At 40.9% G+C, this 12,430-nt stretch overlaps 3 protein-coding genes across 3 annotated transcripts in view; 2 read left to right on the top strand and 1 right to left on the bottom strand.

Moving 5' to 3' along the window:
- Window positions 1-7,867, bottom strand: part of DAAM (disheveled-associated activator of morphogenesis-like protein) — a 43,477-nt gene extending 35,610 nt beyond the window's left edge. The window contains exon 1 of the mRNA XM_069119531.1: window positions 7,195-7,867. The gene's annotated coding sequence lies outside the window, so the exon portion shown is untranslated. The remainder of the gene's footprint in view (window positions 1-7,194) is intronic.
- The window catches only part of LOC138183019 (organic solute transporter subunit alpha), a 53,220-nt gene that overhangs the window by 21,105 nt on the left and 19,685 nt on the right, over window positions 1-12,430 (top strand). The gene's annotated exons all lie outside the window — the stretch shown is intronic.
- Window positions 8,473-12,398, top strand: LOC138183020 (kinesin-like protein KIF6). The gene is made up of 13 exons (XM_069119536.1): window positions 8,473-8,547; window positions 8,607-8,725; window positions 8,814-8,888; window positions 8,971-9,013; window positions 9,199-9,300; window positions 9,375-9,496; window positions 9,795-9,911; window positions 9,967-10,098; window positions 10,594-10,728; window positions 10,935-11,031; window positions 11,110-11,265; window positions 11,340-11,562; window positions 11,627-12,398. The coding sequence occupies exons 1-13, from the start codon at window positions 8,482-8,484 to the stop codon at window positions 12,376-12,378; spliced, it is 2,139 nt and encodes a 712-aa protein (XP_068975637.1). The 5' UTR covers window positions 8,473-8,481; the 3' UTR covers window positions 12,379-12,398.

Raw genomic sequence — 12,430 nt, 5'->3', positions numbered from 1 at the left:
GTAAATGGACAGCTGCATATATTTTTCGGTCTTTGTTCAGGGTGGTCGGAGCGTGAATCAGGATTTTAATATCCAAGTTATGCGTCGACTTTAAACTCCTTATCGTCCCTTTCCACAATGACGTCATTGTCTCGACTGGTTAAAGGCTGCGAGCTGCAGCGGCGTGTGCGCGACCGCGACTACAATATTTTGGCAGACGTCGTCGTCCGGGCCTTCTGACTCACTGAAAAGAACACTCGACCCATTATGCACCGGTCCATCCTAAAGCCTCGTGCACACGACGATGAAAAGTCACGTAAAAGCGGTGGCACGCGAGCACCAGACGCGATCGATAACTCGCATGAATGAATCACAAGACTATTACGTGCCGACCTTAACCTGGCTATATGGTTCTCATGGAATGCCGAGGAAATTCCTTTACACCTTGCCGTTGAAAGTATCATTTGTAACGATTTAATTACACGTGTAACTACCATCTTGAACAATTCGTGTGAAAACGATCGATAGAATCTTTCATGGCACCGAGGCACCGCAAATGTGGCTCAATGTCAAATAATCATTGGAGGTAACCCACTTCTATACACCCGCATCGGCCTGACCGTCGATAACATAAAAAGCGTCGTAAATCACACGAACAATTGCTCTAGTTACAACCCTATCCCATTTGTATGCCGTTGTAAATCATATTTGGTGAAGCGGTTGGTTTAACGCGATTGCATCGAATTCGCTGAATATTCATCAACGAGGATAGAATTTCACGTCGTCTCCATGACGGTATAAGCGACGATAATAGAGTAATACAAAGGGATATCGAGTCGGTGCTGTGAAAGAACCTTAAAGGTATACGATATATTCGCGTAGGGAGCTGACAGCTGTGCCCGATAGTCCACATGGCGCTCTTTGCTCTTGTCTGGATGCAGGACTATCGATTTTATCGTGTAGTTTCGCTAACGAATGGTTGGACGGACATTGATTAGAAGGCAGCAGTTTATCGCTCGATAGTTATTGACTCGTCCTGTTCCTTGCGGCTAGACTAGAACGTAAGAAGAGGAAGAAGCCTCATCCGTGCGCCGTATCCATAAGCGTTGATACTTCGATCGACCATGTCTTAACAAGTCATTTATACGCAGCTTGTCTTACGGATATTATGTATATCCGGAGTTATTATTCCATCTTCCTGTTAGGTAAAGTTGATCAAACGAAAGAATATAGAGTAAACGAAATTGTGTTTATGACTCGAGTAAAGTAAAGATCCTTAATTGAAACTTTAATGAAGCGTGCCTGATGCGTTTGCCGTTTTGCGATACACAGTCCGGCTAATGCATCAGAACGCAAGCAGAGCGTGACGAGCGCAAATCTACACGCTATACTTGTCTACTAATACGTCTGCTTCCTTGTCCAAGCCGTCAACCCAACGTGTATCGCTAACTCGCAAAGACGACGAGATTCAAGTGTTGCAGTCATATCGCAAGGTTACCAGGGGAGCAGAATCGTAATCTCAGAATGTACAATCGTTATAAATATATGGCGGAGCAGAATGTAATGATACAGAGGAGAATATTCTCTACCCTAAAATCCTCTTAAAGCTACCTTAACGAATGAACGACTACGAGCTGCAGGCGCTTTAATTGGTGCCGCGATGATGAATGGCACAGTAGACCGAGCCCCTCGTGCGCCAGCTATCTCCAACCTTAAACGACGTATCATCCGGAAATTAGAACGAAACCAAGGTTTATCGGTCGCGAACAAAATCTTCGAGTCCTAAAATTCGCTAGGATAGGCTAGCTTACAATTTGTCTGCGGTCTTCTATATGTGGCGCTCTTCTTGCCGATTATTAATGATCATTCGACCGTTTAAATTAGAACGGGACGCGGATCGTTAATTAATGACCGCGACGATAGGTTTGTAGGATGTTGATGAAGCACCAATGCTTCTCTTCGGTAGATCAAAGAGAATGTAAAGTTTAATATAGCTTGTTCCTGTTTAGGATGGACTTAAAAGTGACAAAAATGAACAAATGAATATTCACGTACGAATTAAAATTCAGGCGCGACGTGAATATCCTGCGGAGCTTTTTCATCCTATTCCATGTGACGAAAGTGTTTTTCCATATTGAATAAAAAAGTTATTTAATAACGAATTCTGTTCTAGTCGTAAATGTTGCGCAGTGGTATTAAAACGAGAAATATCTAGTGTCGAAAATATGCCTTCCGTTTTTGGAAACAAATATCGGAACTTTCACTGGCCAGAACCACAGTTGCTTACCAATGATCCTACTGTTGCATGATGCTATTGTTTCATCAACAATTGTTTCGTAATTGGTTGATGCGAACCGTGACAATACAGGTTGTTTCAGGTGTCTGCCGATTGTATTGACTTAATGAGAATATGACGAAAGTTTCCGATCTTGAGTTACAAATTAAGATACGTATTTCCCCATGGATTGTATCGATTTTAGCAAAATTCATCAAACCAGACAAACATGAAATACAGAAAATATACCTACAGTCAATGCGATATTTTACGAACATACTGTGTATATTTCGAAGCTATATTAACAATAAAGAAATTCCCAAGATGGCACACTTATGAGAGGAAACACGTGTTACGTGGTAGCTACTCTAAATATTTAGAAACCGTCTTTGCATAGGGCGGTTCATGGATAACGTTTTGTTAGGTTGCCATGGGAAAACGTTTTCTTCTTCCACGTGCTGTTTTCTCTTCGTTTTTCATATTAATTTTCCTCGAGGCCCTGTTATTTTCAATATTTTGGAGAGAAAATAATGATATTACGTATCGAGCTATTATAGTTTTATTGGTCGCCCTTAAACTTGAATCTAGATCTTGAGGATGACGTCAGAGCTATTGGAAACGGATATTAGAACTCACAGCCTTGTTAATAGAGGTACACACACGTACAGCAAGTTCCTTTGTTTCAAGTAACAGTATTCGCAGCTTCGTATCTAGCAGACTGCAGAACGTACAAAATTCAGAAACTCCTGTCGTTTTCGCCGCATGGAAAGTTCTCCAATTTCGGAAATCTAGCTAATCAAGAGGGTAAAGTACATGTAACGAATGAAATTTTCATTCAAAAATGAACAGGTTTCGGTGAAGACACACAGGTATGTCCGAAACGAATTCGCACGAAGGAGAAGGGAAATTGGGTCGCATTGGAGGATCGATTAAAAATAACAATAAATTTCGGCGTACAGCTGCATGCAGGATGCGGTGGCGGCGTTTTGAGATGTTGGCAAAGCGCTCAATAACACGCCACACTATTACGGTAACGCGTGTATGTCCAATTCGATGTACAGTTAGGTATGCGTTTGATAGCACGTTCGACTGCGCGATCGTAAAGAACAGTAAAAATCGTAATAAGTGCGCTGTGGACCGTGTACTTCTCCTTCTCGTATCGCAACCGTAATTCTCTCCCTCTCACTCCATCTCTCTCTCTCTCTTTAGCTGGGCATCGGCTACCGTACGCTGTAAGTTGCATTAAATTCTCAACGAGAGAACGCAGCCTTCACTTCGGCCAAGGGAAAAAGGAAAATCGAAAGCCGGAAGATTCCTAACGATACCGGGACTTGTTTCTTCCCCGTCACTGGATACGTCCAACGATACGTGTCGTTATCTAATGCAACTTGCACAACACTGACAGAAACACCAGAGAAACAAGCGTGAGTTGGAAATGTTAAGCTTCCGTTGGTTGTGAGTTAATAAAACTTTTTGACTGATACGCCTTCTTTCAAACCTTTGATATAGGCGAACAAAATAGAAATCGTGTTTGATATCGAGCGTGTTTAATGACTGGAACTTTCTCTATGTACGCTCACGCAGCTAATCGATGATCATGATTCGCGTAAATGTGTGTATATGTTAATTATTCGATAAAAGACCAGGTTTGTGTAAGTCGAATTGCCCGCAGAATCGTAACGAGAAAATTTCTCGCGCACCTGAATCATATCGATTATTTACAGCACTGATAAGACAAGCGAAGAGAAATGAAATATACTGAAAACTACTCGTTTACTGTGGGATTTATCTCGATTGCCAGATTAAATCAGTTTTGTCGCAATTAAAGATAAACGATAACCACCAATCGGAACGTTTGTTCCGCACGATTTCTTCCACGATATATATAAATTTCCAAGATGATTGCATTATTTGTGTTGCGTGAAAATGATTGCGATAGGCATAGATTATGGACTTAATCAGATATACAATATCGTCGTTGAAACTGCAGTAAATTTTCGATTTGATCATCTTTCGATCGGTATCATACGATATAGGAAAGATCAAAAGGCGCGTGCTGAAATGTGTACGCACTGCTGGGATAATGGTGTCCTTCTAGACGTTGTCGATGGGCCGATACAATGGCAACGGGCACGAGCCTACGTGTACAACCCGTGTAGGTAGTCACTGACATTTTAAAATGTCAGCGGGCCCCCTCGTAATGCGCTGTTTATCATTTGTGTTACTTGTGAGTCGTCCATATAGCCGATACATATACCAACATTATGGAGATTCGTTATGGAGGTGCGATTAAAATTCGTGAGCTCATTGTTTCTCTTATCACTGTATGAAATAGTCATTCTGGCTGAGCGTTGCAAAAGCTTAGAAGAAAGTTCCTTTGCTACCTTTATATTTGCATAAAATGGGATTAGGAGTCAGATTTGTTCCAAATTTGTTATTTATCTCTTTGAACGAATTTTGAATACTTCATGTAACATACTGCCTAAACATACCTGGTAAGTTATTGAACAATGAAAATGTGAAAACGTCTGAAAGAATTTAACCTTATCGCGCAGCCAACGCGAGTCGTTAATCCTGAATAACTTGCAATTCTTCTTTGTAAGAATTCAAGATTAATAATGTCTGGCTTCTTAATTCCAAGGTAGGCAGTGATTTTTACGTCGCACAAGAACCACCGAATCGAATGAAAGCGCCAGTCGAATGCGTTCGTGGGACAAAACGCACAATGAAGATTCCTTGTACGCGTTAATGAAAATTGCTGCACAGTTGCAGAGAATGCGATTGGCGTCGTGTTGGTGTACATATATGTATATGTCGTATCTCTCACAATATCAGCAATGAAATAGAGTTTACCGTGTAATTTCATCGCTTAACCAGTAACGAAAACTCCTTTCCAAACGTAAAGTGCGAAGAGACGGAGAAAGCGTGGACAAGAATTTCTTTATCTCGTCCACCTACTCGTCTCGTTCGGAGTTTTTATAGTAGTTGCGTCGCGTTGCGTAATCCCTTTCATTAACAATATATCGTTCACTGAACTCTGGCAGCGTTCGATGACTGCAACTGCAGCAACGTGTATCTATGCTATGTTTTTCAATTGGAGTAGAAGCGTATCTACCGTGCATGAAGTATTCCATAAATGACGTTGCGCTATAGCATTTAGGAGTTGACATAAATCAAGGGCTCGTAACAGGTACATATATAGTAACGCGAAAATTACTGGTGCTCGACTAACTCGAACGATTTCGATTGAAATAGTGGCCCACGGTCGTGGTCAATCCGCATAACTTTTACTCCGATGTTAATTGCGCGTGACGAATTAAATGAAACGAGATTTCAGCCGGAATAGAATAGCCTTCAAGGTGGTTCGCGGTCGCTTTTACTCACCGCTAATGAACGATCCATATTTTCCAACGTGTAACAAGATTCCGAGAAACATAAACACCTTTCCTATATTTTTCAGAGCGACGGCAATAAGAAGTGATGAAAAAAGCAGAAATTGGTCTATCGCGATCGCCTATCGTGATCACCGATCGTGAAAGACTCGGAACGATACCTTTCATACTCTCCACCGATTCTTATTACCGAGATTATACATCTATTCATTCGTTCTGATTGATGTAACGACTATAATCGTTGCTCGAATGTCGGTGTTGGTGTTGCTGAGCGTCGTTTAAATCGCCCTACTACTCTCCATCGGTTCGAGTTCTAAATTTACGACTTTCTCCAACTATGTAACGTGAACTCGAAGCATCGTTTCGATTTGTCTGTTCGCCAAAGACATTGGAATTTATATGCACGTGCTTCACACTCGATAAGATTAAGATAGCATTAATGTCCTCGTTAATCTATTCTAACGCTATTTAAAATCTCTTTCATTTTGGGACAATACGAGTTAATTATTGCAATAAGTACCTACTTTGCACGACTATAAAGCGGAATGCTTCAAAACACGATGAAATGTAGATATATTCCATTGCAAAACGGTATAATTGTATATTACGTACATCCACGTTACGTGTGTCAATTCGTCTTCTTACAGTCGTTGACATAGATTCTTTGCTTCCTTCGTCATGTAACTTTTACAACTTGCCACGTTCGCCGATGTATTATGTATCTAAACGCGTCTCGCAAGACTTGTTACCGACACTTGTCAGGAGACGTCCGTTGAACTTCGCGAAGAGTAACATTCTCTAACGACCCTGATCCTGTATGCTTAAAAGTCTCCGTTGAGTCGCACCAACTGGACTGACACAATTGACGCGGTGAATAGGGAACGCGTAAATCTTCGTTACGTAATTCCAGTTATTCGGTTACCCGTATAGCTTCGCGAAACCAGGATAGAAAGAGTCCTTTCTACCGTTCATGCGTCCAAGCGTTTGACCCCGTGAATTCTATGTACCTCGTGCATACTATCCGTTGAAACTCGGTTGATCTTTGGTCGACCGCGATCCAGGACCGTGGAGATCTGCGATGTCTCTGATTTACACGGAGTAATAAGATGCAATGACTCGTACATCTTTTCTGTTCTTCGAACAATCGTGATCGCACGATACATATATTGCATACATCATCGGCCACCCGATTATATGCATAAATCTCTTTTTTTAAGACACGTACAATTATCTGATTTATAATATCGACACAATGACAGCATTCTCTTTCGCCGATATTTGTCCTTTGGTTATATTTAAATTAATTCAAGTATCCATCGATTTGAACATCGTCCAAAGTATTCATCGCTAACCGAACTACAACTGGAATTAAGTCTATATTCGATTGTAGTTACGCAAAGGATAACTACTTGGTGAAAATGACTTCTTTAATATGATCATCGCATCAGAGATTCTTTATCGCTACTTTACCCGTTCTTACGATTCTACTCCGAATTAGCGCAATATTTATAAGATCCAAAACTGTGTCATAAAATAGTGGAATCTTACCGAGTGTTTGGCGATCCCGAAACGTCAGGATCCGCTAGTCGCGTCGGGACACGCCGATCAATAGAAGAGCAAAAGGCACATGTCCCGGTAGCTTCTCACGCGGTGCTGCTCTCGAGCTTGGTGGTCATGTCGCATGTAAATGTCGGATAATCGTTCCTCCAACGACTACCTCAGTATCGATAATCGACGATTAACCTCCCTCGTTGCTTCACCGATACATCAACGTCTTCCTTGAACTTAGACGAATCTTTCTTAATAACAACTTCTCTCTCAACTCCGGAAGTTAATGAACAGTATCGTCGGGGATGATCGTAAAGTCGATCGACATCGATGATGCACGTTGAGCTCGGCGATACGGGACAGATCGTGATCGAGCGGAAAATTCACCGATTCACTAGTCAGAGCTAGAAGTTTCCATGAAAGCGCGCGATGGGTGCGCTGCTGGTCGTCGGCGATGACGAACGATCAGACCGACGACGAGGTGCAAACAACGATTCGCATCGTGCGAAAAATCGCCAAGTTCGTCGTTGTGACGTGAACTAGCGTGTAATCGCGTGAATAGCACAGGGATAACGACGTCGAACGAAACGACAGGGATGCGAGGAACAGCGCGAAAGCCGAGAAAAGTCGGGACACTGGCCTGCCATCGGGTAGACCGACGACCCGGTGCGGCACTCTCAACGCGGCGACGCACTGCGCCGACGTCGCGACGACGACGACGTCGTCGCCTAGGCGACCACGCGACCTCTCGCTCTTCTCCTCTCTGATGGACGAAGAGGAAAAGGAGGAGGAGGAGGAGAAGGGTGTTTCGATCAATCGAACCGGTGCGACTACGTTGTTTGGCGAGATATCGATACGTCGAAAGGGAGGAAAAGACCAAGCTATGTTGCGTTGTCGGTCTTTTTCTTTTTGTCGTGGAAACACAAGCTTTCTCGCAGGTCCGCCGCTACCTTTTTGCCGACGGATGGTCCGCTTTAACGTGCAAATGCTCGCCGCTTTTGTCGGCATACTTGTCGCATTTTTATTGGTCTAGTTTCACGGCTCGATACCTCTTGACTATATCTGAAGCTTTTGGTAGCCTTGTACGTTTAGTTATTTAAATTGATTTAAATAAGAAACGCTGCACGTGTGAGAAAGTTTTTTACTATTTTCCACTTTCGAGAATTCAACAGCTTGTCACGTTTTACTTGTTTCTTTCCTGAATTGTAATACGTATCTATAGGTATTCGATAATCGATCACCTGTCATCGATTCATAGCCACAAAACTGCGGGGTTATACGAACGAGATGGTGAAAAATTCTATCAAAGTCTACGCCAGATTGAAACCAGAACAAAATCGGAAAAGCATAGTGGTAGATATCGCGATAGCAAATTGAAATTGGTTTTATAAGATGCACGTTTTCTTCCAAAGAATTATCAAGTCTTGCATCGTCCCAAAGAAAATCTCGAGGAGGATTTCTTGGTTCTAGTTTCTCCAGTCCAAAGAATAAAAGATTATCCTGACAATCGTCCCGAGTCTTGGAATTTCTCGTGAGATATTACAAAAATAACATTTTGTCATTGTCGGTAATATGTCTAAAATCTGAAGTCTAAAAATTGAAACATCTGAAACTTTCAGCTTTTTCCGAATATTTGAGGAATCCGCAACGCAAGAAGACGTGTTCGAAAGTGTTGCACGATCCGTAGTTGAAAGGTAAAAGAATCGTATCGTTCATTAATGAATTAGGATGCATTCCTCGAATATTCACTTAACTATGCAATTTCTTTTATTAAAGTGCTCTCGATGGTTACAACGGTACCATTTTCGCCTACGGCCAGGTATACCGAACAATAAATCGATAGAATCGATAAAATGTGACTCGAGTAAAACATCTATTTTCTAAAATTAAGTCGTCTATCGTTGTCATACAATTTCAAACTCGTACCACATCCTCGAACGTTCTATCCATGAAACCTCGATCGAGGCGAGCCTCTGATATGATTTTAAGTCATGAATTTTGTAGACCGCCACTGGGAAAACGTACACGATAACCGGGAGTCTGGAGAACGAATGTCGTGGTATCATACCGAGAACTTTGCAATTCCTGTTCGACGCGATACAAAAGGTTGCGTTTGTTGGCTATCAGATGTTACATAGGTACGCGCAGAGAACCCTATACCGCCCTTAAATTTTATGCAGCGACCGGAAAACGTGTACTCCATCGAGGTGGCATATCTGGAGATTTACAATGAAACCGGCTATGACCTGATAGATCGGAAGCACCAACGAGACTTCGTGGTTACGAGATTGGAAGATTTACCGTAAGTCCGGGTGACGTAAATGGTGGCCTGTCGAGTAATGCGCGAACACGGATACGAGGGTATTTCGTAAAAACCAGGGGGCCCCCCTAAAGGGAAACAACCTGCTCGACCCGACCGATCAAACATGATTCCGACAAACTTCCAATATGGAGCAATCGTGCGCAAGGTGCAACCGTGTTATCTTCATATCCTCCTTGTCTTGCGCCACGTTACGGAGGATTCTCTTTTTGTTTTACAATTAAAAGTAAGGGAGAGTACTAAAATTTCTCATCTATTGGAAACTGTGGACGCGTTTCAGACGTATCAGCATTCGAGAAGACGAGGCCGGGAAATTACACTTGAAGAATTTGACATTTTATTGCGTTAAAAACTTGGAGGATGCATTCGAATTACTTGTGCTAGGCGATCATAATCGGTAAAATAATCTCGTTATATTGTCGTATTGGAAAAAAGAATGTAATTCTTCATAGGGTTACCGCCGATACACCGATGAATCCTCAGTCATCGAGATCGCATTGCATCTTTACCATCGTAGTTTCTACGAAGAAGTTCGGCGCTGAACAATACAAGCGAGCGAAAGTACATCTCGTCGACCTAGCAGGGTTCGTATGCTTTCCTCCGTCTTGTATCGACTGAAGGTACAAGGGTTAGAGATATTACGACAATTGATCAGCTCCTAACTGAAGACAACCATTAGAAAAATTCATTTCAGTAACAAATTTTTAATTGAGCATCCTAATTAAAAAAAAAAGATTACCAGTCTTTTACATCGCTCAAGGTCATAAATTTATTTTCATAAATTGTGGGAAAGTGAGCTGGAAAAGAACACGATTAAACACACATTTGCCGACTGGTGCGTAATTGTGTAATGATATCTTTAAATTCCTTTCACAAATTACATCTCTATTCCAACAATGTTGTGGAAGTGACATTTTTGCGATTACGTACCAACATCTCAAATGCATTAAACGTTGACCTACTTGTCAGCGATAATTTTTCCTACGCGCACCATCGTGTCGTGCTTTCTCATTGCCATCTGCGCCCGTGCTGGCAAATTTTGTAACGGTAACCGATTTTTCAACGTGAGATCTCCGTAGGTCCGAACGTGTCTACAAATGCTCGATAACTGGCACCATTCTGACCGAGGCGAAGCACATTAACCTGAGCCTACATTACTTGGAACAAGTCATAGTGTGTCTGGGTCAGGAGAGCGCAGGTCACATTCCTTACAGGTGCTAAATTCACTCAGGGATTTATATCCGACAGTATAATTTTTCATCACTTAAATAATATGCGGATAGCGAATGAAATTTTATTGTTCTCTTCTGACTCACCTTTTGTTTTAAATTAGAAAATGGTTGAACTGTAGATCGTAATAAATGATAAAACATCTAGAACCCTTGTTTAATCATGGAACTTTCGTTGTTTCCATTTTTAGGAATTCCTTACTGACGTCGATTTTGAGAGACAGCTTAGGTGGAAACTGCCTGACTACTATGTTAGCGACCATAAGCCTTTGCGCTTTTAATTTAGAGGTACGACGCGATTTTTATTGCCTCATAATCACCAGCGCATTTATTTAATTGGATATACTCTTATCTCGTAATTGTCAGGAAACAGTGTCAACGTGCAGATTCGCTCAACGAGTAGCTCTCATTAGGAATGACTTGAAACTAAATTTGGAGACAGACATTCAGAGTGAAAATGCGTTACTGAGAGCGGAGAATGAGAGACTTAAGCAACAAATCAAAGCCCTGACGAGGCAAACTGTTCAGTATCTTTATCAAAAATTCAATTTAGCTTGTAAATTAGGTTTCAATTTGTTTTGATATTTCAAATGTAGATATCTGAAGAGCTTACAGCTGCAGATAAAAAAAATCTCGACCATAAGATCGGAAGCTTTTTAGAATCAAATAAACAAGTCATTTGGGATTATAATCCTAAGAAAGTAGAATATTGTTTCGAAAGTTTCAAGCGAGCTTTCGAATTGAGCAAGGATCCAAAGTGTTACCTGAAGAAACTGGAATATTATAAGGATCTGGTTATTCAAAGAGACAAAGAAATTTGTATCCTATCATAATTTTATTAATGTTTCATTATTTATCAGAAAATTTCTTAACTTTTTAACAGCATTGTTGATCGATAAAATGAAAAGGGAAAGGAATCAACGATCGACACAATTAAATGATGATAGGTTTACAACTAATAATATCGAGAACGATAATCAAAAAATGATACAAAATTCCCTAAGTAATCGTTCACCGTTGAAAAAACAAAAACGAAGACCTAAAATTAGTAATGAAACCAAACCTGATTGCAGTACTAATGTCTATGATAATGATCCGACATTGAGAAACAAGTCAATATCCATTGATACATTTATGCCAGAGTTATTGCCTTGCAACATCGTTAATTTAACTTTAAGTGATTTAACCGAGGATAAAGATCAAGCAATTGATCAGAGAACAGGTGATAAAACTGATGACACGAATCAACAGTCCTTACGCAAATCTGAAAGAGGGCAAAAAATCGTTAAGAAAAAACATAATCATAATAATCAGATAGAATCAAAAGTGAAACAGCAGAGTCCTGTTGAATTACCAAATGCGAAAGCGAAAATTGTAATTCAGGAAGCTTCATTTGTAGAGGCAGATTATTCAGCTCCAATTTATCAAAAGTTTTTAAGCTTCAGTGCTAATAATCCAGAAAACCCTTTGATTCTACAGGAAAACAAAGCAGAAAGGGATGATTTCGAGCGAAAGTCTAATACGGAGGCAAAAGACAAACAATTTGAGGATTCATTGCCTTTGACAGGGGATCCGGAAATAGACGAAGAAATCATAGCGTTCTACAAAGCGAAACGATCTGGAGGTATTTACTAGTCAGTTTTTCAAGATACTGTTTACAATATAAGAAGTCATAATAGAGTATGCA

This window comes from Bombus flavifrons, chromosome 9 (genome assembly GCF_040668555.2).
Source record: "Bombus flavifrons isolate JBK064 chromosome 9, iyBomFlav1_principal, whole genome shotgun sequence".
Lineage (NCBI taxonomy): Eukaryota > Metazoa > Arthropoda > Insecta > Hymenoptera > Apidae > Bombus > Bombus flavifrons.
Note: the sequence above shows the minus strand (reverse complement) of the source record. Positions and strands in the feature narration are given on the sequence as shown.

What these genes read in the sequence shown, in the direction of transcription:
- LOC138183020 (XM_069119536.1), top strand. Translation starts at nt 8,482, where the DNA reads ATGGTGAAAAATTCTATCAAAGTCTACGCCAGATTGAAACCAGAACAA. An exon ending in GCAGGTCACATTCCTTACAG is followed by an intron (nt 10,729 to 10,934) that starts GTGCTAAATTCA and finishes TTCCATTTTTAG; the next exon opens with GAATTCCTTACTGACGTCGA. An exon ending in TTTGCGCTTTTAATTTAGAG is followed by an intron (nt 11,032 to 11,109) that starts GTACGACGCGAT and finishes CGTAATTGTCAG; the next exon opens with GAAACAGTGTCAACGTGCAG.